Raw genomic sequence first — 27,771 nt, forward strand, 5'->3', positions numbered from 1 at the left:
TTAAAGAATTAGTTAATTAGTATCTAAACATGAATTTTTTGGGTATAGTTTATAATTTTACTTTTATGAACTGTGGTAATTAATCAAAATTTATACGCTGCAATAAAAGTATAATATATTTCAATAAAATAAGTATATATTTCGTATAAAAAGAAATTAGCCACTTACTGTTACATTCATATGCTAATATAAGATTCTTTGTATGTAAGTATATCTGATTTAAACTCATAATTATATATAAGTCAAGTTCATAGTAAGTTTTATGTAGGGCTAGGATTTCTATGCATTTGTATGTTTTTTTTTTTAAGTCCAAATTGATTGGTTGTCAGACATATCCCGAATATTGGCTTATTCTTGATTAAATAGTACAATTTTTTTATGCATATTTTAAACATAATGTATATAATTGCATATATATATATATATATATATATATATATATATTATATAAATTGTTGAGAATCTTGTTCATTTTAAATGGTATTCATTTAAGGAACGACTATAATTATTGGTTTATTTATCGAATTGTCGTAAATATACTATCTATCAAACTAAAATGGGCTTAATATTAAAGAAGAATAAGGGATTTAAAACATTTCTCAAAATGTGTAACATTATAAACGGTGAATATAAAACGGAAGAAAAATATGTTAATATTACTTTAAATCCAGGACAAATCACGTCATTCAAAAATGCTCCGTCAATATCGTGTGATGTGGAAAGGAATTTCAGCTAATATAAATTTTCTATTTAATAGCATGTAATATAATAGTAACTAATAAAAAAAATTTTTTTGCATATTTTACAAATTTTTATTGCATAGAAATCCTAGCCCTAGTTTTATGCATGAGTCTTGATCATGGTGTTTATAATCTTTTTTTTTATTTATGTTTCCCTACAATATAATAGATGAAGTTTGTAATTTTATAAATAAAATTAATAATTAAGAAATTTTCATTAGTAGTGTGAAAAAGAAAAATATATTTGTAAAATTCAATATATAACTTACTGTTTAAGTCTTTAGATTTGTAAATACATTGCAAATGGTTATTATTATATTTTTACATTTTGATGATTATGAGCTTATTATGGTACATAAATCAGTTAGTTTCAAGTGTTTGGTAACAATAACAATTTGCCCATTTTCAGTTTTTACTTAGTTGTAAAACCTTTTTTATCATTAAGCAAATTTTAAAGTATATATTGTTAGTAATCTAGTTTGTAACTAGTTGACAAATAATATTAGGTAGCTTGTAATATTGTATTATACATCTTATTACATTTCTTAAAAATACTTTACTCTAACCTTTTGAAATTATCTGTTTATTGGTTTAAAATAGTGTATACATCCTAAATAAAATTTAAATTAACATAATCAATAAAATTCTAGTCATGATGGTCGGGTGTCCGTCTAGATGTTTCATAATCATAAGTGACTGACGAAGTCCTACTGTTAGGTGCATCGTTGTTTATAGCAGCAGATTGGTCTACCACTGGTTCGACAACAAACAACAAACTAGATGTACTAGGCGTGTGGTGGTTACTGCTGTCACTATCACTGCGCATCAATGTATCTTCTTGTTTTCCATCTTGATAGCCAAAATCGTCGTTAGCTGATAATACTTCTGTGTAAGTAATATTTGATAAATTTGATGATGCAGAGTCGTTCGGCAATGGTGGTTGAGGTGGAAATACGGTGCGCACGTTTGGTTTCTCGCTACGCCTCTCTAGCCGACCCCCCGCTGTGATCGTCATTTGTTCATCTAGTTCCTCGATCACCTAATCAAAACAATAAAATATATTTTAAATTATTGTTGTGATTGTTATTTATTTTTTTAACAATACCTGATCGGCGATTCGTACACTGCCAAACTGTTGCTGTAGTAATTTACTACTGCTACTTTGTAAACTATCTTGACTCTGCCAGCTACTGCCTGGCAATCTGTTGCTGCTTGATACTCTTGATAAAAGTCCTGTACGAAATGAGTTAACAATTTCAAAATAAAAAACAATATATTATATTAATTACCAAATTATGAAAATGTTGGGCTGGTAGTATGGTTATTAATATTAAAATTATTTAAATATGTTTTTTTTGTCTTGATTGCTTGCCTATAGACTTGTACAGATTTGTACAGACGATAATTTTAGATTTTAAGTGGAGCGAAAACTTGGTTTGTTTTCAGCCCACCGGCAAAGTGTTGGTCATTATTAATGTGTTTTTAAGGTAGTAAAGATTATATCTTGATAACGTAATGGTGTAGCCAGTACTCAAAGATCATTAGAAACTGTTATAATAATTTAATGACATTAAATTATTTAGTTTCTAAAAAATAGTAAATATTTTTTTATTTTTTATTTACTTGTTATTTCTATAAAGTTTCTAAATTAGACCATTATATTTTTTTATTTTATGTGGGCCTGGTGATTTACATAAATTAGGCACTATAAAAACCGGTATGGGCAAGTAAAAAATCTTGATTTTACAAAATATTAAGTACTCTCTACTAAAGATCAAAATCATAAAAAGTAAGTACACTGAATACCTAACTTACCTATTATGTCTATTATTTAATTTAAAATACTTGTAATTTTTGGTTTAAGAATTGTGTAAGTGTATTACACATAATAAATCTTATTTTTCAATAAAAGAAAACTAGCAATGACTCCAAAATAATGTTTACTTCATATAATTAGTAAACATTTTTAATTGTTTTAGTTTAGATTAAGCATAGAAAAAGAAAACTTGTATGTTAAGAATTTTTTTATGGGGGGAGGGGTATATACTTTGATATATCCAAAGTTTAAGTATTGATAACAGAGATGAAAATTAGATTGATAGTAGATTTATTTCTAAAATAAGTACCTATGTATAGTAGATAATTTTTTTTAAACTGCGCTTGAAGTCTGATAAATACTAAGAATTAAATCTGTTATTTATCAATGGGATGGGGTTAATTTCTTAAGACTTGTGAAGCCCAAGGTACATACATATTTCAAGGTTCAACATTATAGATTAATTTACACAGAACAGAAAATAATTAAATGTAGTAGAGTTTAAAAATTAAAATGTTGGTACTTAATCATTTGTATAAGTATTATTAGTAAATATATAATAACGAAATAAAGGTACCTTTATAGAGCATTTATAAAACAGTGCAGAATTTAATATCATAATATAGGTACATAATAAATAAATTATATTTATCTAGGCTACTAGAAGCTTTTTTTGATTTTGAAGTAAAATTAAATGAGCATTTAAAAAAAAGAATCATGTTTTGTACATTTTAAAATGCTCATAATTTATTTCAAAATTAAAATATAAAAAAATAATACGCGGTCTCTTAGTCCTTAAATCATTTTTCTACTTAATAGAATAATGACAATTCACTGTAATTATTAAAATACCATCGGAAACTATTTCTAATTGCAATAAATTACATACAAAAAATGATTTGGAGCGGAGATATCCTATATTAGTACCAAATATATTTTTACTATTAGTAATTAGGTATTTTATTATTAAGAATACAGTAGGCTCAATTTAACAGTTTAGTGATACCTCTGACATAAGTGCGTAAAAAAAAAAAAAAATTAGTTTCAATTGAAACGAAATTTTAACAAATGCATTCCAAATATTGTCCATTAAAATATTTTCTATTTTAGTTGTTGTTCATTCAAACTTTTGCTGGTCACTCTATTATTTATTTTTATATCATATTGTTACAGGTGTAGTATTGTTGTGGCGCTGAGTTTTGTAACTGCAGGCTGCTGCACATAATATAGACATTCACGTATAAAATAAGTTGCTTACCTCAGATTCGCAACAATCGCTACATTACAGTTTTTTATTTTAATGATTGACGATTGTTATAATTATTTGGGATATAATATAGACTGTACTGAAGGAGTTCAATTAAGGCAATTTTATAATTGCGTGCATGTAAATATATGAGTTGTGCAAATATGTGTGTAGTAATTGATCATTCGTGTTGAAAATAAATAGCTGAGCGCTCTCGCCGTACGTGAACGCATTAACAGAGTATTAAATTACATTTTTTTTATGTTTTTGTAAATATACCTATTTTTTTAACAATTTTATTGACTAAATTAACCTATATTTATCCAATACAATTTTTGTATTCGTCAAAAAATGTATTTTAAAACAACCTCCTCATATTTTTAATTTATTTTTTCACTTCAATATTATTATAAAGCTTTAAAATTCTTAATATTAAAAATTAAAAAATCTATTTTGAAGAATTTCCTGAGTTTAATTTCACATAAATGGAATTTTCATTTTAAAACTAGGTTTAATGACGAATTCAAACATATTTCCAAAACTTTTATTTGATGAGTACGATAGTTAGGTATAATATTGGCATAAGATAATGTATTTATGTATACAGCTATAGTTCTATTTTGGCAGTTAACACATACAGGATCGAATCTCGTCAAAATAAAATAATTGATTCCATTTTATTTCAAAAATTATTTTTTTGTATATTCCAATAGAAAAAAAATGTCCGTTAATTGGTGCAACAATCAGACAAATCTGATCGTTAGATACGGAGACATGGTACGAATGGAAATTTCTGTTTTATTTTTTTTTCTGCAATAATAAGACTTCTCCGGAGATGACTAGTTGTTGCGCCGAATATTTTCATAATATGGAGATGTCTGGTTGTTGCACCCACGTCTTAAATTTGATCTAGCACATAAACTGTAGAATGTAGGGACGTATCCAGTTAACTTTATAAAGATAAATAATGAAAAATATATGTCTACAATAAGGAGGGGGGGAATGAAAAAAACGACAAATTTATAATTTTAATGGTTTAGTGATGGTTTACTACGATGATTGTCAAAAATGTTATGTGTTGATTTCGTATCGGAATCAATCAGAGTGAACAGAATGCAATAATAGCATAGGCAGTAGTTGTAATTAATTTGATAACTATACCAAAATATCAAATTTTAATTATAAATTTAAATGATTATTATAAAATATTATTATACCATATATTAGAGATTTTATTTTTATGTTTATCATTATATAGGGAATAAGTACTATCTATTCGTAAAAATATAGATACGTATAGGGGGATAGAGAACTACTACTTTTTTTGCGTACTTCAACTGTTTCCGTGATTTATTATTCAATATATATTTATTATTTGGGAGAACCTTTATCTTCTTACTAACCTATACGCTTCTATTGGAACTAACATTTTAAATTTTAATGCCGTATAGTATAAATATATATATTATAGTATAAATCAGGGACGAAATGAAGGTAGCCCGGGTTCTTGGAACCTTTAAATAATGGCTTTTGACTGGTTCAGGCCACTTGGCTGAAACTTGTGTAAATCATTGTTGTGCCCGTGCACCTCTCCACCTCACCGCCAGGAATAAATTATAACATGGCGCATCCACGAAGAAATATAACGTCACTCACCGTCGCCAGACAACTGGGCGGAAGTACCGCCAGTGCGCTTGAACAGATTTTTCAATATGGAAGTGACCGAACCGACGCGGTTTAGCGAACTGGCCACGCTCTGGTTGTTAAGATGGTGATGGTGATCGTTGGAGCTGTGCGACGATATGGGACGGCCGCGCAGTTGACTGTTTGATCTCTTGTAGCTGCCTCCTGTCGCCACGAAATGTATGCCGCTGTTCGCGTCGTCGTCGTCCTGCAGCAAGAACGTGAGATCAAAACGTGTTGGTTCGTTGTCGAAATGCGTTACGAACTATATCCAGTGGCGTATATAGGGAGGTTTAGAGGTTCAAACCCCTTCCAAAATGTATGGTTGGTACAGGCATTGATTTTGATTGTATAATTAATTGGAATTTAAGAATGGAAATATTTTTTAACCCCCCTTGAAATTAATTTCTATATGCGCCACTGACTGACTGACTATCGCATATGATTAACGACTATCGTGTTGTTACAATTTCATATTATTATTTGTTATACACTTATACGCGCGTTATACTTATACCAGTTATACCTATAATATGTGGGTAATGTATATGTACGGGAAAATAAGAGTTATGCGAATAAACGACATTATGCCCGCCACACTATATACGCCGTTTTGACTTATCGATACCTGGCAGTTGGTGGACCCGGCACGACCGCATCGTGTTTGTGTTTAACTTGATAGGTATACGTGTCCACTGTGCGTAGTATTTGTTCGAATTGTAAAATCTATCAGCAGTAGGTGACGAATTATATTAAGATAAGCATTTTACTATATTATGAGGTATCCTTAGTACAACGTCGTTGTACGCCAGTGTGACTTGGTTGCCGTGACAAAATTGTGAAGGATAAAATGTGCTATAGTTTCAAAAAGAAATCGAAAAATCACTGCTTTAAAATAGTTGCGCAATAATGTCGTTAAAAATGTTTAATTCTCTAGAAACCTAATAAAGGCTATACAATTGAATAAGTAGTAAGTAATTTGTCGATTCCCGGGATACTATTCAATACTATACGAGGTTAACAAGAAAAACTAAGAAATAAAGTTAAAAATGTTCATAATTAAAAACTGTTCATAAAAAAAAAATTTACAAACAATCGGAATTAATTTTTATTATACGAACTTATAATTAGAAAAATGTATACCTAATTCATTAAATGAGAATAATTTTAGGGCTTAAATAAAAATGTGTCTACAACATGATATATGGGTATGATACAAATTATATTATATTTACTATGGTTTGTCCGTCATCACAGCACTTGGGTGGCATTGAATATTCCGCGTCTGCATCTGATACAGCTATATTGGCTGTCGATGGTTCGGGATGCCGTTCACGTTCTCCGGCAGCTACGGTATATGGCAACTCTGTTGGGAACACCTGATCCCAATACTGATCTCTGATTAACTCCGGATGTTCGTGATGCATTTCGTCCACTATAAGATATGAAACCTAAGAGGTCAAATTATATATAATTTAATAATATAGGCTTCGATGAAAATTCCGATGGGTTATTGATATATTTTTAATCGTTATATATACTTGGACATTACGATCAATGATCCAATTGACTTCAAAATCATCATCGTCCTCTCCAAATGGATTTATCAACGATTCAGCCACTTTTAGCCACCCCATGTAAAAGAAGAACTGTAAAGTAGTAAATACCGGAAAATACAAATCGATATAGTTATAATTTGCCGGATTAGATTCCGTTTGATGTTTAAGATTTGCTAATGGCGCCACTGGTTTATCTAGCCATTGTCTTCCCATTACAGTTGTAATGAAAAATGAATATACGGCCAAAGTCACAACCTATAAGAAATAATAAACATTCATTAATAAATAAATAGTCATTATGAGTAGGTAGGTATATATTATTTATTCGTGATTAAATGTTTGGTAAAAATAAAAATAAAATATTACGTTAACATAGAAATGTAGAATTTATGTAAAACTGTACATTTTTTTTTTATAGTTTCGTTAAGTAATTTCCTTAGGTACTATTTTATTAAATATTTTATAATATTATTTAATATTATTTATAGATCCATAAGTTATATTCAGCTCTGACTTAACATTATAGAGGCTGAAGAAATTATAGCCCTGGGTGCGCATTATTAGAACGTTAAAATAAGGACGCTGGTCTTTTAGATTTTTAAAAAAAATATTAATTCTAAATTAAATTAAGATTACTATCGGAAAATGTAGGAATGTAATAGAAAATAGTCCCAGGCGGGCTTTAAAACTCTTACAAGTAATTCTGGATACATGATATTTAATACTTAGTGACTATACTTACTATAGCAGCCATAAGTGGTTAAATGAAACTGCAGAATAAATATTGTTTATTAGCCATTACAATTTTTTTGAAATTAAAAACTAATGATAAATATCTAAACATATAAGGCCATAATATCAATAATTTAAAAATTATTAATTGTATGTAATTATAACAAAATTATTTTTAATTTAAAATAAAATATAAATTTTTATTTTCATAAGTGTAATGATTATTTTTGTTCCATTAAATTTACTGTTCTTTTGTTTAAATTTTTTGCTGAATATTTATTAGAAGATTTCCCGAGTGGCGAGTGATAAAAATCACGCAATTAAAAAAAAATAATTATCAATTGATAGAATGTAAAATTTTAATAAAATTTACTATACAATTTAGTATTTTCCCTATAATCTAGTTTATAACTATATCTATTTAAATATATAGACTTGATACTAAAATTATAAATTAAAAACAATTGTCAGTCACTATTATAAATATGTAATGAGTAATGGTCAATATAGTAGGTCAATTTTAGTAGGACAATTATAGATATACCGATTAAATACAAATAATTTTACAATGATTATAAAAATTAAAGGATGAACTATAAATTCATTATGCGAAAAAAATGTCGAATTTGAAATACATAGATATATATCTAATAGGCGTAATAAATAATATGTTCGAAAATGAAAGGAAGTCGTGTTAATAAAATTTTTTTCCTCACATTAGGGTTAGGTATTACACAATTGTGTTACTATATAAACTCAGATTATATACATTTCACAAAACGAGAAATCAAAAAGTAAACTTTTTGCAGATTTTTACGTGGTATTAAAATGGTTTAAATCGATAATACAATGAATAATTCATTATAATATCAAATTTACCTGCGTATAAACCAGTGGTACGCTTATTGAATCGTAATTGAGCAACAAACCACATTGACCGCGAAATTTATTCAACTCGTCAATAATCGTTTTTACCGCAAAGTCATCGCGGATACGACCTTCTTTTCTGGCGCGAGTCACTATACTCGCCGCCCACACGACCGGCAACCAGTGTTTGGAGTGTCTAGGAAATTTGTCATTTAAATCCAATACGATCGTTTTTTCGTTTTCCAACAATAATCCTATACAACAAACAATAGCGATCCATCATTGTGTATTTTGAATATTATAAAACGTACATTATATTATTATATAGGTAATAATTATTAGAATATATTTGTCACTTTTAAAAACTATTACTTGGATACTAGACAAAGGCAATATACCATATAGGTAGTAACGAGTCCAATTATACGTACCCGCTTCAACGAAATGATCCAGTGTAGGAAAACGCTTCTTTACTCTAGGGCTGATATTAGAGAACACCATAGTCAGACCCAGACAGACGTACCGCATGATTGTTCGTCTCATCAATCTCCCTCTTTCGTCCTACGGGTTTTTAACGGATATTAGTTTAACAGTAAGTATACCGGTATGCAGATGGATGTAGCGTGATTTATACACGCAGTGTTGTTGTAAAAATTGTTCATACCTGTCCGTGAATATGCGAACTGACGTAAACTGCTATAGGATCAGGCCACGGAATCGAACAATATTGGTCCCACCACCGTTGCATTATTATGGATATGTAAAATCCCAGCACAAAAGACAACGGTATCAAGTCGCTGTATGTTTCGCAATACTCCGATATGCTTTCAAATATTCTTGAATAAAATATAATTCACACGGTTTTAAATGTTAAGTGATTGTTAATGCAACCCTGCCTATGCCTATTTGTATAATTTTATTTTTAAAAAAAGTTCAACATTAAACCAAAAAAAGAGTTTAAAAAAAGGGTGGGCAAATGGGAATTGCTCTGCTGCTGTATAGTAGAGGTGGAGAGTAGGTCACTATATGGATATGTTAAATTTAAATGCAATGACTCAATGACCGGTATTGTATACGAAAAACGATTCTGAACAGAGACGATTTGTCAGTCTAGGATATATTATATTATTGCCTATATTTACATTTTAATATATCGTTATTTTATGCTATTTCGTAAAAATTAAATTTCATACGCTCATAAAATTTTTTCTGTATTAACGCTAGAATTTATTTTTACAGTTATTTGAAGATAAAGTTATGGAGAACTTTGTATTGGGTTTTTTTTATTATATTGACAACATTTCGGGGAAAAAAAATATTTTGTGAAGTTCCAAGATTTTGGCAATTTTTGTAAAATAAGTACGACGTCCGGCCGGCCACGTGACTTGGCTTTCGATCTTTTTTTTAGGGGAGGGGAGCTAAGTACTCCCAAGCACCCCCCAATATCCACCCATGCTCAAAATTGTAAACAAGTATAATTGTATAATTTTCAAAAATAATTCACATCATAAAAGATGTTTTTGATCATTCTGAAAGGTTTAAAAAAACGGACTTCTCTGAATTTCACAGTAAGCTATTTAAATTCTGTATTTATCTTAATATAATAATTATGATATATATATGTATAAATGATGATTACAAAGTAGTCATTAATAATATATAACTAAGCACTACTGAATAGTGATAGCATGGTAGGTAATAACTTTAATATGATCATCATAATATATAATTTAATCTATGTCTATATATGGGTACTATCGACAACTCCGTTTTGAAGGATATGCCATAATAGCTTTGTACTTTATATGCATCCTTCTTAACTATGCGGAGATTAATAAACTTATTAAAAAATGAGGAAGTCTTATTATGCGGTTACAGAGATACAATAGTACAAAAAATTAATTAAGTACTAAAGTATGTGATGTCTATGTCGTCCATGATAATAAGATAAATAAAGTAGACTAGCTGTTTAAAAGAGATAACTGATAATTTCCAACTTCAACTTTAATTAATATCTTATATTTTTAAATTTAATTGATTGTAATATTTATATAATTTTATATTTTAAATAATTTGTATAGAAAAAAATTGCTGAACAGACTCATTTTTTATATTTGTGCAGTGTGTAATTTATATACGAAATAATAAAATAGTATAATGTAATAACAAAAAAAATTTTAAAAAAGTTGTTATTTATCGATCAATTCATCAATTATATTCTGTAAGCAATCAATAGTTACTAATTCACTGTGTCCAATAGTTTATTAAGTAGATGCAAGTAAAGAATTCATTATTTTAAAATTATTATATAATTTTTGAAATAAGATAAAAACATTTTTAATATATTTGGTATTAAATAGTCGTTTAACTTATTAAATGTAAATTTAAAAGTAGAAATAAAAGTACACCTATCTGATTTATATTGTAATGTTATACGAGCTGTTTTTTTTGTAAAGTAAACAAAAATATGTTGTAAACTTTATTTTTAGTAACTTTCTATTTGTTTTAGACGTACAATTTAAATTTCTTTAATATTTTATTGGCCCTAAACAATTTAAAAATATTATAAACAAAGAACACTTACCTTTTTTGCTGTTGATTTAACACAAAGCGATAAGTCAAATTCAGAGTATAATAACAAAAAAGGAATGCAGCCAAGTCAGGCCACACTAACTTGTATATACTTCCTCGCCACCTAAAAAACAATAAAAACCAATATTTTACTTTTAAAAAACCAATAAAGGTATAACTCATTTAAAAAAAGCCACGCTGGTATTTTACAGGTATTGATATTAGTATTTTATTTGTTTTGTGGCTACATACAAATTAAAATCCCAAATTTTAAATTAGATATATCTTATTCAGCAGTTTCCTGTAAATTGTGCACCGCGAGCACTTTCCAGAGGAACCGTGGTTCGTATGAGACCTATTATAAAAATATATTTATAATTTATTGAAATCTTTTTTAATTTAAAATCGAATCTAATAAAAAAAAAAATTATTTTGTGTATTCCCATTCGGACCCTATAATAGCCACATAAATTCAGATAACATTATACACATGATTTCTTAAATTCAGCGTTAATTATTATAATATTAATATACGTAGATACAGCCATATATGGGTAAAGTTCCTTCGACTTCAGTTTCCAGTTGTCAAAAATAAAATCAAACTTTGCCATCTTTAGCAGCTACACACTTCTCATTAGTAATATTATTATATTTATGTTTATAATTATTTTTCTTTTTTTAATATTTTTCATTATTTTTTCAAATATAAAAGTGTATTGATTTTTAATCGACTGTATGCTTATACAATACTTATATGTATTGTATTTTATTTAGTAAAATTAGGTATAAAAACTGATTATCAATGAAAATTGGGATTGATTTGTTATTAATAGTGTTATCTTGGTTTTCATGACAGGGCATCATGGCCGAATTTAGTCAAAAAAAAAAAAGTACTGTGGTAAGTAACCACTGGTGTTATTAAATAAAGCTATTATGCAATGTAGGTATATTTTCTTAATGAAAAAAATGTATTAGTAACAACGAAGATAAAACATTACATTTATATATACGTTTAGACAATTACGATATATCTGTAAAAAGAGGACCCGTGTAGGTATTAAGAATGAGAAAATTGTTTTGAAAATAGTTCACAGCATTATTTGATAAAATGAATAATTTATATAAAGATATATTGGTTTTTATTTATACATAAAATCAATGATAAACGTGGATATAATCAGCCGGCCGAAATGGAATGACTGACCTATTGACGTAAACACTTGTTGACTTATTTCATCGGTTTGTTGATTATTGTAATTGACTTGTGGGTTGTCGGAGTGTGAAATGTGCGTATACATTTCGTTTATATCTGATTTAAATAGTTGAATAGATGGTCGAAACACGCTGTTTGATTATGTTCAACGAGAGATTGTTATATTTTTTATAATCGTACCTAATATTTTATATCCAATGCGTTACAATAGTGTAGGTATGCGTACAATTCAATCGGAGGGACTGCAGTGCGGTTAATTTGGCAGAGCGTTTGCGCCTTTTTTTTTTTTTTGGCGGCAATTGTTCTCAAACTGGATCCCATCTGGCTCACGCCGTGTTTGTAGAAAAGTTACAACAATTTAAAATGTGCTCGGTCGGGTAGCAACTATCAAATGTTATTATTTTGGTGAAATCGATAGACGAAAATCTATTGTACACAGTCGTTTATGTCAAGTGGTATAAAATTTGGTTTATTTTTATTTATACAAAAATTTAGTATACCTAATAGTCCTAATATGATTGAAAAATTATCACTTTCAGAAATACCGGAACGCTTATATTAATATAACGAATTATTGAATTTAGAATGAATACACGTGATACAGACGAGAACTATAATTTAACAAAAAATAATGAACTATGGTTTTCAATCACATATTTAGACGACGTAAATCGATAATATGTCGTGCATTATTTAAAATATAAAATTAATCAGTTTGCAAACGACCACGACTTCCTATAAAGATATTTTAAACTTAAAAAAAATTTGAGAACCATTGTTGTGCAATGGCCACTAAGCCAAGTTATTTGGCGACAACTATTGTACATCTATATTGATTTTATAAAACATTTTTTTTTTTTTACATAGTCATTGATAAACTCAAAAAAATACAGTATATTGTACAGGCTCACAAATTGACCTTGCTATGCAGGTCTTATAGATTTCTAAAAATTTATTTACTGAATAATCAATTGCTTAAAGAACTACTACATGAAAGACAAAAATTAGTGTATTAGTGGATAGTTCTACTTCTATTAAAAGTTCTATACTAGGTACTACTATTATATTTAATACTTATTATTTTAACAAATATTTAAACAAGATTAATACAAATAATGAGGTATATAACAGAGCACATTAAAAAAAATAAAAAGAATGTTGTTGTTTAAGACTGATTAAGAGGGCGTTGTACCCGTATGTTTCATTTTTGTCTTGCACATGCGTAAAAAATAAGGCAAATAGTTAAAAATGTAAACCATTCAAAAAAATAAACATGGAAAAATTAATTTCTCGAACACAGTTTATAGTCTCTAAAAATTCGATAATAATAATAAATTTGTTTTAATATTAATTATAAAATATAAATTATAGTAACAGTAAGAATTTGGTATTTGTTGTGCTACACGTATATACTTTATATACCTAAGACACAGACAAGTGAGACCACACAAGTTACCCGACGAACAATAACGGTTTTACAAAGTATATATCAGGTGTAATCAAATATTAAGCACACATCATCGAAAAAAACGGTCTAATAAGTATGTAATTAATCACCAAGTTGCAATAATATTATTTTATCAAATACAAACATTTAATTTAAAAATACCTAATGTTCTCTTTTTTCAGAGGCAATTATTCACTTAAGATTCTTAGAAAAATCGTGACACCTACGTGCAATAATAGAGTGAAAACTATTCAATTATGTAAGTTGAATGTTGGCTTAATAATTAAAATTATTTTAGATTAGATTGGAATAGTGTAATTACAAATTCATAATTATAAATAGGTATCAATAATGTGTTTAAGTGTTAAGTAATACTACTATATAAGTACCTACTATTTTTACTATAAGTCACCATTTTAAAATTATTATAAACTATAACTAAATTAATAAGTAGCTATTATAATCATTATATTAAGATAGATTATTATCTAAATTTTAGATTCTAAAACATGATTCAAAATCTCACACAAAATAAACTTGTACATCAAAATGAATAGATCACTGTATCACTAAAAAAATATTCTACAAAGCTTCTTTAGGTACTTAACATTATCAAAAATAATTTCAGTTTTAAAATTAAGTAATTGATACACATACAATTCTAGAAAATTATCAAATATCATTGTATTAACCATGCATAGAAAATTAACATAATATAGTCTACACACTGTTTAGGTTAAAAAAATCTATAATGTATCAATTATATGTGTTGTCATTAAACACAGTAATTTTTCCAAAAGGGATTTTACCAATTGCGTTTAAAATAACTTTTATGTATCAATTGCGCCCATAGTCATTTTCAAGATTAATAAATTAATTATTGCACTAAATAAAATAAAAATTATTTATATTCAGTAAAACTTTAGTGACTATACTTAAACAAAATAATAGAAATAATAGAATAATTAACACTTATAGGTATCTACTTATTATAAATGTAATAAAATTGTATAATAATTATAAAAGTATTTAAAACTATCAATAATTATCATTTATCATAATTACTCCATAGTATAAATCAAACAGTATTATGCAGTGCAACGAACTTATAAGTAACTTGCAACAATGAAAACTTGATTTTGTATATATATATATACATTATTCATATATCAGTGTATATTAAGTACTCAAATTCCTACTTGTGTATGTTGATTTTAAAGACGTTATAGAATATTAGCTGCAAATCAACTAATAATATTTTAAGTGTAAGAATACTTTTTTTCAAAAACAAAAAATTTTTAACCAATCATTCAGTTATCAAATTATCAATTTAATTTTTTAATTTTAAACTATTTTAATAAACATACTTAGTTGATGTATAACGCATAATATTTTAATTTCGATGGAATTAGATTGGATAAAAACAATTTTTTTATACCTGAAGGTAAAATTGAGACGTGAGAGCAAATATTGGTTTACTTGCCATAAAATATATAGAGCGCAACACTTGGTCCCAAAATATAATATATGATATTGTAGGTGCAACTAGCCTATGGGCTCATATTTTGTCCTTTAAAGATTTATGAAAATAAAATTATTCCTAGGTAATGTAAGCCGTAAGATCAATAAATATAGCTATATAATAAACCATTAACTGTATATAATTATAAATTTAATAATTATTACTTCAATTTTATTAGCTTAGTTTCGCATTATTTGACCAATTCTATAAATATTTTTTTGATATTTCTAGATGTGTAAGTTAATACAAATATTATAATTTTGTTATCTAATCGATGTAAAAAAAAATATATACTTTTGAGTTTGGATCGTATTTTGGATCGTACTTTGAATAGTTTTCAATATAATTATCATCTTATGTAACATACATTTTAAATATTTTATTACAAATTGACAATTGTGACTGTCAACTGACGCCTCCAGGAATATGTTCAGTGAGCTACATTTTGGCCTTAAAAAATAAAAAAAATTATAGATTTTCATTTTTTTATTATTTATGTTTTGATAACATTAATAAACTCTGATTTAATAAACTAAAATGATTTAATGATTGTTAGTATTTTAAAATCAAAAGTCGATATTGTTTCCACAAATAATGGGCAATTAATAAAAATTATAGTTTACAGTTAATAGTTAAGTATTTAATTAAGTTATTTTATTTGGTTCGTAGTTTAATTTGGTTTAATTTAACATATTTACTATTATTTATTTTTAATTAAACAAAAATAAAACTAAAGTTTTGTATTTTAATATTTGGTATGATATTGAAAATCTTGAAATGTGTATTTTTTTTATAATTTTCTGTAATTACTGGTCACCTTTATATTTAATTAGTGTATTTATACATTTATAATAGTTATTACTGTTGGGTTTTAGATTATATCACTATAGATTACATATTAGATTAGATTAGATTGTACAGATATTAAAGAGACTTATATTTGTTTCAATCCATTTTCAAGTAAAGTTTTTTTTAAATAATTTTAAAATGTTTATATGATACTCTTCCGTGTGACTACGCCTTTTACTTAATATTAATTAACTTATTAGTAGAAGAGGGACATAATAATTTTTTTTGTTTTTGTGGAATTTAGGTTTAACACTCAATTGTGACAGACGCATGACAAGTGGGAGAAACCAGATAATGTTGTCAGTTGACGTATACATATTGAAATTAATGTACTCGTATCAGTAGACCAATGATAAACAATAAATAAACTTATAATATATTATGTAATTTAGATATTAATAATATAATATACTAATCACTAGGTATAAACAATAAAACAAAAAATAATTGTTGTGTTTGAATATACCTAATCATTTTTATGAGACGGGGATCTATAGCATGGAAATTAAAAAAAAAATATTATTTTTAATTTTCGCGGGAGATAACTAGAACTACTAGATATTATAATATAAACTAAAAATTCTCACTGAAATTGTAATATGAAAGTATAAAACCCATATTATACCATTTTAATGTACTATAACAGCCTATTATAGTTACACACAAATTAAAAAATATCGGTGATTTGATTGTCGGTATTGAACATTATTTGAACACAACAGTATTCGTTTCAAAACAATTAATTTATTGTAAGATGCTATTATGATATTTTATACAAACAAAATACTTGTAAGTAGGCGTACTATAGTAAACACGTAATAATATGTTGGTGTTATTTAGGTGTTGATTTGTTTTATGATTTATTATTATCATACAATTGTAGCGAATAACCTTAAATGCAATTAATCATTATCTTCGGAAGTATTGAAGGTTTTTTATTACTATGACGACGACTTTGTTATAGTTTCTTATATTTTTCTTTAAAAATAAAATTTTAATTCTAATTAAAATATATTTATTTTGCAGCTAATAATACTTTACTTTTACTTGATACACTTTTACCATTTTTACTTTATAGAAAATATAAAGTATCTATAAGGTGATTCATTTACATTTTAAGTATCTTAACTTCTTAACTCATTACTTACTAGAACTAACTATTTGAAATAACGAGTGTTGACTTTCAAATGGATCATCTTTTGTATACAATTCCATAAATGGTAAAAAAAGTTATTGAGTATTGAATACCTAGTACTATTATGAAGCTTATAGTGTCAGACTTATGTATTTTAATATTTCCTATATCATAATACAGAACTAGGAAATGTTGTTATGGCTGCATAGTGCATATTATTAAAAAATTTAATTTATACAAACTAATTGTTTTAACTTCATAAGTATGTTCATGGTTTATTAGGACGTTTGAAAACACTATATAATTTATAATATTTATTTCTGACTCAACCAATTATACATTTACTAAATCTGAAATAGACAACTTACAGAAAATCTAAAAATATTAAAATATTTAGTAGGTATTATATGTATCTAAACATTGGTAATATATATTGAATTTATAATTCATCGATTATTATACTATGCATAATTTTAAAGTTATAATTTTTCTTTGATAAAATATGATATTTTAAGTTGTGTAACGAGTGATGACATACTGATATAACAATGATGTGTATTTTTTTATTTCTTTGTTTTTATATTTGTAACTACATTACAAAACACCAAAAATGCTTCACGTTTGAGAGTGATTTAAAGTAGTAAATTGGATCTAGTTGGTACTTAGAGGGATCAAAAGTGAAAAATTCCAGCACTTTTTAAAAACTGGGAAAAAAAAAACAAAAATTAAATAAATAATCAAATAAAAATGGGGTTTCTTACTCAAAACTATAGTATTTGACAAAACTGATTTTGTTTTTTTTTTTTTTGTAACTCAAAAACTAACTGTATATATCACTAATATGATGTTACTTGTGATATTTGAAATTTTTATTCAATGTTTACATTTGAATTTTTATAGATGAAAAAATTATCAAAATATTTTGATTGTTTTTAAACTATGTATAGGTATTTGAAATTTTTAATTTTTCTTTTCTATAAAATATTTCGAAAGTTGTATAATCTATAAAGTTGTCTTAGCTAGATTAAAAAGTGTAAAAAAATTGATACAATCCTCATAAGTTGTTCATTTATCAATTAAATAAAATATAAAATGAAATACATAGTCTTAATATTTAATTTCTATTAGTGTTTAAGTTAGAATTTTGATAAAAATTTACAAATTATTTTTTAGTTAGAAATTTATAAATTTGTATTTTTATATTTAAGATTTGAATATTTAAAACAAGATTCCTCATAAGTTTTTCTTTGTATGATAAAAAAAAAAAATTTCTCGGCCTCCCGGGAAGTGACATGGACATTTGAAAATACAATTTTCATGACATTTAATATTTAACCCGTAAATTAACTATTTATCCTCAATCGATTTTGATATTTTTTATAATTCAAAAACAAATAAGCGTAGACCTTTGAAATTTTCATTAAATATTTTTATGCTATAATTTCCTAGTTTCATACATGATTTCCTAATTATTTTGACTTTATATTTAAGTTGTTTATAGACATTTGAATTTTTTAATTCTTTTCTATAAATATAAATGAAATATCAAAGATGCATAAAATCAATTTATTTTCTTGTAGACAGTTTGTTTAGTTTAAATTTTTGAGGAAATTACATTTTTAAACAAAGCAATATGTACAACTATATTTGACTTAAGGGCTATGATAGTATGATACTGAAGTTAAATTGTTTAATTAGGTGAACAAATTAATTGATATTGGATAGCTGATATTTCATTCAATAATTAAATTACAATTTAATTCAGTCAAAATATTAAATTTTTTATTGATTTTATAAATATATAGTGTATTATTTTATTCAAAGAAATTAATGAAGTACCTTTTTTAGTAATTATTGTAGTATAAAAATATTCATTTATACTTATATTATTATTTAATTTGAACATTATATTTATAAGTATTTAATTTTAATTTTTAACGTCTAAATATCATTAGGTTTAACTATCACTCATACGAGATTGATTACACTTTTTTTTTAATTTAAGGGCCTCGCTAAATCCGTCCTTGACTAAAAGTATCATATACCACAATTAATTTATAATATGCAATCAAACACCAAAAATATACTATGATAGTAGATACACGGTAAAATTTAGATTAGTTTTTATGACAAATACATTTTTTTATCCTTCGTTTTAAGTCATGTATACCATTAACATACAAAATTTAATTCACTCAATGATAATTTATCATTGATAAATATTTAAAATGTTAACATCGCAATAATATGCAACGTATTAAAAAATTACTATTATTTGTGAAAATTAAAAAATGTTAACAACTGTACCTATTTTTTAAAATTATTTTTCTAATTTTATTAATCAACGTGCTATGTATAATAATGATATACTATTATTATTTATTACTAATGATATTGAGTTTAATTTAACAATATATTGAGTTAGGATGGGCAGGGTGGCAAATAAATATGAATAGCAAAAATAATACCTATTAATAATAAGATATAATTATTTGTACATAGGTACGGTTATTTTTAATAAGAAAAAATACCTCGATTTAAAAAAAAAAATTATTGAAAAGCCCAAAATGATATTAGTTAGTAATAAAATTAACAATATATTTGTTCAATTAATGTACAAAAATTATGGTAACTTAAGTTATAAATAACAAGGAAATAGAAATAATATTAATGCTGCACCTATCTATTTGGGAAGGACGGATTAATATTATATCTAATCTATTATTATTTAATGATAGGTATGCATGTAAATATACGAACATTACGAACTCCTACTTTCGGATTTTTTCAAAATTCGTTAATTATGTAAAGACGGAAATTTGTAAAATGATATAGGTACCTACTTAATAATATACAAACATTTATCATATTTTATTTAATAAATCTAGTATATTGCTGTAATTTGTAAAATAAATTGGGGTAAAAATGTAAATTACGATTGAGCACGATTCTTATTAGTGCAATATTTTTAATTGAGCATGCTCAATTTTAACGTTGTTAAATTAAATCATTTTTATATTACATATAGATGATTTGTAGTATTTCAGGTGTATAAGTTACTATCCATATATGTGTATATCTACATCCATATTTCATGCCAACATAATAATATAGCCTATAGGTATTATAGTTTTAATCATTTTAATGTTTATAATTTTATATATTGTGCAATATTCTCTCACTTACCATACATCCTAGTTACCTGTGTAACATAGTTACATTTTGTAATATTTTGTAGCCAATCTTTTAATAGGTAATAAGTTTAAATATTAATATTTTTAATTTTTAGTTCAAACTTACGTACATAATACTTTTTCTTATTAACCTCGCATACACGCAAATATTTAGTAGGTATTTAAAAAAAAAAATCAACTATAACTTTAACTTTAAACGTAATTAAGTAACTACCTACTATATCTGTAACCAGTTACAGATTTTTAAATTATAGCATCTCGTCACTTTTAATATAATTCGTAAAAATTAATCGATTAACTTGTACATCTCTAATTCTTATTATAAATAAAAATAAATTATTGAATTTGGTGGTTCATTATACGTAGCAGCCGATTATCACTAAGTAATAATAATTTTGATTTTAGTAAATCACTTAGAAAGTGATCGTTGTTGTACGTAATTGACATTGGACAATAATCTCATACACTACACTGAGTGAAATATTTTATAGTATATTTGCTCTTAAAATTGTATTTTATACGATATGATTTGCAAAAAATTATTTTAGATTATCATCAAATTAATTGAAAAGAAAAGAAAAATATTGGGTCAATAGCTTAAAACAAAAATTGAAGTCGGAATTCGAAATATAAAATCTTTGTCGGTTATCGTTTGCGCATCGTCTTTCTATCTGTGCCAAAATATCGTGGGTACATGTTTGCGCATCAAAATAATATTGAACAATATATAGAAGCCAGAAAGGTATAAAAGTAATTTAAAAAGTAATTAAGTATTTAAGTCGTTTATCAATGTTATCACATATTAAAAAAAATATTTAATAATAAATTCTGATTAAACTTGAAAATTCAACAATTATTTTTATAAATTCACATTGGTAATATAACAAATACCTGTCTATATGAACATGTATAATTAAAAAAAAAATTGACTAATTCAATTAAATTCTAAATAATAGTTATGATTATAATAGAAAATTCAAAATATAGGTTCATATTACTATAAAAATCTGTAGGTTAGTTGTAGTTACTAATTAATGTTTTTGAACTATCCGTTTATATTTTTAAACAAAAATAACTAGTGAATAATTGAAAATTGAGTATCTCGAATGTAAAATTTTTCGTTGAAAATTAGTGAATAACTTGAATTTTTGACGTTTTAAATTTTCACAGTTATATTGTGTGTATATTATGCTGATACGCAAATGAAGCATAACTCAATTATTAAAAGATGCGTAATTGGCTTACAAGTTACAAGAATATTGAAATTACCAATAGTAATGCGCAAACGATGCACAGTTAGAATTTCAATGCAATAAACGTCGTGAAGTGTGGAACTACATTGTGTTCAAAAAAGTTACAGCATAATTATACAACACAAACATATTTAATTATAATTAAGAAAAAAATGTCTGTACATTTTTGTCATCATACAATAGATAATTAGTTCATTTTATTTTTAACATCTTTAGACTTATGTGGTAAATAATTATTGTCAAGTATATTGTATATAATACATTATAAGCTTTTATCAACATATTTTTTATTTTAAACACTTACCTAATCTTTTAGAGAATAATAAATACATTATATATACATAATAACTTAATTAAAGTTTACTTTTTAAAATAGTGTAGATGTACCTAATAATGATTTGATAATTCTATATCTACATATTTATGACTATCACAAATTACGATAAATACGTAGTTAATATTATATTAACGATTCTATTCATAAAATGTTTTAAAGTATGTATCTAATTATTAACTAACATACCTTAAAAGTTACAACAATAACATTACATTCTGCAATTATTTTTAAACTTTTTTTTTATCTTTTACTGTATTACAAGTTTTAGCTATCTATATACATGTACTATTATTATTATTAGCACATTTACAATTATTGTCTTTGTTCATAAGTTAATAACTATGATACAATATTTTATATTATGAATTCGTATCATGAACTCATATAAAAATAACATGATCCTCAAAACATAAACAATATATTTAATCAATAATAGACAATAGTAGTCATCATAGGGAAGTGTTATGATTTATGATTGAGAAAATTAAATACATGTTCTCCTATCCATCTTAATGATTTAACCGACCTTGATTATTATTTTTTTTTTTAAAGATAATGATATCAAAGCTCCATCATAACAATTTGAAGTTACAAGTTTCAAACATTGAAGTATAAAGTTTGTAATTATTATATTTGTGTGTAAAAAAAAGGTTCAAATTCTATAAGAAAATACAATAATCTACAATTTTAAATATTTACATTATATTTATTATATATTTATCATATTTGTTAAATAAAAAAAATCACAGAAACCAATTAATAATTGTCAGAGACAATGCATATTTGATATATTACTGTCTACTAACGTCTTGTGATAAATTGATTAAGTATTTGTTGTATAAATAATTAAATTTGTCCAGTAAACAAATTTGTTAAAACGGCACTTGTGCAATTACCTAGCTATATTTATCTAATTATTTTAATTGTTGACTTAAATTTTATATTGAAAACTAACTATACTTATATATATATTTATATATAATTGTTGAGACTATTGGTTTAGATAAAGTCTAATAAAAAAAAAGAAATAATAATAATTAAAAATGTAATATAGCCAATATATAGGTACGTAAAAAATTATGAATATTTTTCAGTATTATAATTGAAAACTGCAAGTGCTTTGTTTATATGTACTGTGATTGTGCACAATCATGAATTGAACTCAAGATAATTTAATTTATTTTAATGTCAGTATTTTGAAATTTACAAAATAAAACATTCGATGTTTTTGATAATAGTAACTATAGCAAAAATATTTAAAAACCGGTGTTTGATCAGTCACTTCCCCAGTACAAGGTCGAACACGCATACTAACAAAAAATGCGGCTCGAACAAAGCTATTATCATTATATTATTACATTAAATCACATGGTCCTTCGTATCGGCCAATGATCGAGTAAAATAATAATAATAATTTGTGATACAGTATTTTTTTTTTTATATAGAGAGGCCCGTAAACAGGGCACAACTGGCTATAGTCTATACCTTAGAGAATAGTATAGTCTAATACTCTAATATATGGCCATATCATGGGTCTCCAAAATTGTTATTTGGCAGTCATTATGGAATAGCAAAACTTTTTACGGGACAAAACATGTGTAAAAACATTTAGAATTTTTAGTGTTATAGAAATGCAATGAACTTATAAAAATAATAAATAAGTGCAAGTTGATCGTTGTTACGGCATACTGTTGTTTAGAAAAGTATTAAGATATTTAAATTTATTGACTAACGTATATATTTTAATCGTGTATGGACATACTCCAAATAATTTATTGTAGTAGTTAATGTTTTATATATTGAATATAGAACTATAATAAAAACATTGTAATTCATAAAATATTTAAATAAGAAAAAATAGTCAAAATGATAATATACCTATGAATAGTTCGTTTTTGGATTATTTCCTGCACTTAACGGTCCAAGTAAAAACTTATCCACGTGTCATAATTTATAGAGTATACTATACTTTATAAAGTATATTTTGTGTATCTATTAATTGTACCTATATTGGACTTTTCCAGTTTTTAAAGCAAATCACAATTATTGATTTTACTATGGTATTTTATAAAATTATGAAAAACCATTAGTATATTTGAGAGCTATTATTGTGGAGGAGTAGATACCTAACCTATACAGACATACAGTATACGGATTTAATTTTTTCTTTTTCATTTTCTTCTATTAAAATTTATGTAAAAAAAAAACATAAATAGGAATAATACATTCTATTAGAGTTATACGATTCTATAACGTTGTATTATAAATGTATAATTAACTATCTACTTAAGAGGCCTAAAAGTATATTTTTTTTTGTCTACAATGAAAAAATATTGTTAAAACCTTTCTCCGTATTTATTTCCACTCTTTGTAATTACGTTGTTAAAATTAAGGTTTTATAATACCTACTATAAAGGATAATATTATCTGTGTTTTGTTAAAAGTCTTACTTAATATTTTTATTTTTTACAAGTGTATTAATATAAAAAAAAAAAACTAAAAAAGGTAGACAATAAGTGGGTACCACTCTGATGTACATTAGATGTCGAGTGGGTCACTGTAATGGATGTGTGATATTGGAATAATTTTTTTGGCAATAGTAATACGGCAGACTTAATGCAAAAAAATTGTATTATTGGTTTAAAATATTGAGTCAATATTATACATTACTGTAAAACAGCGTAAATAGGTATAAATACGTAATATCTTGAAAGTTATCATAGTGTGTAATAAATTTTTGATATACGTAAAAGTAAAACTTTAGTCATCACAAATATTTTTTTTTGTAATTTTGAATTATAACAAAATAATAAACATCAATAATTAATTAATTTATCATTTAAATATGTAATTTTCTCTAAATCTGAATTTCAAATATCTATAAAAAATAATTGTGTTTTTAGATTTTTTGGTTCCAGTATAAAGTACTTATGAAGAACATATTAATTTTTCAAGGTTTTAGACCAAGTGAAAAATGTTTTATTGATACAATTTTATAGAAAACCGCTAAAGTTTTAATTATTTATTTATAGTTATAAAGGAGTCAAACTATATTGAAAATTATATCATGTATAGGAAATGATTATATAAACACCGAAAAATGTTTCAAGTTTCTATGGTTATTTGTTTTTAAATAATAACGAAATAAAAAAAATCAATTTTGTTAAAAACTGGTTTAGCGTGGAAATTTTCATTTCCCTTATTTTTTTTTTACTCGATTATTATAAGAAACGTACTGATAAATTTTTACTTTTGACTTCCCTAAAGTGCCAACTAGATCCAAATTTTTACCAAAAATCATCCCAAGTATGATGACAAACAAAATTCACAAAAAAGTACACATCATTGTAAAATCATCCGTTAAGAATCTAAATTTAATTAAATACTAAAATTTTTCTAAAAATTATTATACTAAAAATCTTAAAAAAACAGATAACATTATCCTTTATTATTGCTATAATATAATAGGTAATTGTATTTGAATTTCAATAATGTTATCATAATAAGTAAAATACGGAGAATTTTAAAAGGATGTTTGTTTTACATAAACATGCAATGAAGCAATTTTTCATTTAGCAATTCCAATTTAAAGTTTTTAATTTAAATATTAGAATGAATTGACTTAATATCAATTTTTTTTAACTTTTAAGTGAAACATAAGCATTTTGAATTGTCCTATTTGTCGTATTATGACTATAATGAGTTTATTCTATACGATTGCTTAAACAAATTAAAATAACAAATAAAAACTAATAGTATTTTTACTAAGTCTTAGGTCAATTTCTTATATTAAAACTATCAACTTATAATTGGATCTGCTGAATGCAAATTTTTTATATCGGATATGGTTTCTTCTTAAAATTAATATAATATTGTTTGATACGATAAGTAAGATGTTAAAAGTAACTATGTAAGAAATGCAAATGTCTATGACGGTCACACATATAATATATGCGTAATGAGTTAAATGGTTGGTAGTATTTGACCAACCATAGGTCACTTATACTTAACAAATATAGCAATAAATTAGAAAATGAGACGTTTATAACAAACGACGGTGGTGCACTGCATAACAGCGAGTATATATACCAATAAGACCTAACCGCATATGTATAGCATTGAACAAATACAAACATACTATAAATGTGCCTATTATACAACAAATTAGTACATAATGAAGGGTAGTGGGTATAAAACAATAGTGTATTGTATGGCGTTTTATTAATACAAACCAATTAATCACAGGTAATTAATAATATTAATATACACGACAATCTATAATATTACGATTAACCTAACCTAACGTGACGATTTATTGGAGTTATCCAATAATGGTCGCGTGTTTGCGGGTACCTATACAATATCTGAACATATTAAATGTGTTGTAAATTATAACCTTACCTCAAGAGTAGTTTGAGAAAACATCCAAAACCTCTGCACGTGGCCACCTCTGCTGTATAAGTAACAGTCATTGTTGTACGATATTGTCGTCACGCCGTCGTCGTCGATATTATGTACAATTATTATGTATTATTACAACACCGGTGTAATACTGCGCTAAGGATACCGCTGTAGCTGACGACGCGCGAGAAAAAAATTCCCAACTATAGTGTATTAACTAATAACTCTAATAATTTTGTCACCGATTTCGCGATACGTTAGCAGACGGACGGAAATTTGACGGTATAATCGTTATCGTAACGCGCGCGCGTAAGCTATATACGTATTTATAATAGTTTATGACATCGTCACGATAAAGCGCAAAACATGATAAATGCACTTATTTTTAACCAATATAGTGGTTGAATTTCTGACCGCCGGCACACGGGGGGGCGCTGAGTAAAACGAAAAAAAAATTACTCGGACGCGAGAGCGACTAATCTACTGGCGCCGGTGTCCGACGACATCCCAACGCGTAGCGATCACCATTGCAGTTGTTCGCGCGAACGTCGGCACGACACTGCGGCGGCATGTGCACAAACTAATTCATATTTAGTATTATATAGCGCGCATTGACTACGAGTCGCCGCCACCACCGTCGCCACCAAGTATACCTATATCCACGAGGTCGACGCGCCAGCCGGGCGACTTGCGACTTTGGTTTTTACTCACGATTCCACACGCAAATGAACTTTAAAATCATAAACATATAATAATAACAATAATAATACATCGCGTGGTGTTTTTATCATGCCGTACAGTAACAAAAAAAAACCTATGTAATAACAGTGTACGGGTGGGTTAATCACATAGGTACACCAAATTTATCCGCATATTATACATTATACACGGCTATCATACTACTCACGGGTAAATTGGTACACCTATAACCACGGGTTCGACATGTATATTTGGAAAATACGTTTTGTTTCGAATCACGTCATCGTTGTTGTTTACGATTGGCATTAACACGTAACGTTGCGGTTGCCGATTGTATAATTTTTGTAAACGTAAATGACGTTTTATGATTAAGAAAACATCCAAATTGTTGAGTATTGAAGAGATTATGTGTGCGTTATGTTTATAATAATCAACTAAACCAATCAAGTACATATTATGTAGTTTCAATTTATAAATTAAGAATGGGTTGATTTGACTAAGTTTTAA

The 27,771-nt window shown here is 26.1% G+C and overlaps 1 protein-coding gene across 1 annotated transcript; it reads right to left on the reverse strand.

Moving 5' to 3' along the window:
• Positions 1 to 961: 961 nt before the first annotated feature.
• LOC132926993 (bestrophin-4-like) lies at positions 962 to 27,144 on the reverse strand. Its single transcript, XM_060991431.1, has 10 exons — positions 26,566 to 27,144; positions 11,228 to 11,338; positions 9,308 to 9,479; positions 9,075 to 9,204; positions 8,656 to 8,897; positions 7,027 to 7,299; positions 6,721 to 6,936; positions 5,459 to 5,693; positions 1,846 to 1,973; positions 962 to 1,779 (listed from the first exon to the last, which is right to left on the reverse strand). The coding sequence occupies exons 1-10, from the start codon at positions 26,634 to 26,636 to the stop codon at positions 1,387 to 1,389; spliced, it is 1,971 nt and encodes a 656-aa protein (XP_060847414.1). The 5' UTR covers positions 26,637 to 27,144; the 3' UTR covers positions 962 to 1,386.
• Between the last annotated feature and the right edge of the window lie 627 nt (positions 27,145 to 27,771).

This window comes from Rhopalosiphum padi, chromosome 3 (genome assembly GCF_020882245.1).
Source record: "Rhopalosiphum padi isolate XX-2018 chromosome 3, ASM2088224v1, whole genome shotgun sequence".
NCBI lineage: Eukaryota > Metazoa > Arthropoda > Insecta > Hemiptera > Aphididae > Rhopalosiphum > Rhopalosiphum padi.

Coding starts and splice junctions, on each gene's coding strand:
- LOC132926993 (XM_060991431.1), bottom strand. CDS start 26,636: ATGACTGTTACTTATACAGCAGAGGTGGCCACGTGCAGAGGTTTTGGA. Junction 11,339..26,565: donor TTTCTCAAACTACTCTTGAG/GTAAGGTTATAA, acceptor ATTGTTTTTTAG/GTGGCGAGGAAGTATATACA. Junction 8,898..9,074: donor GGATCATTTCGTTGAAGCGG/GTACGTATAATT, acceptor TTTGTTGTATAG/GATTATTGTTGGAAAACGAA.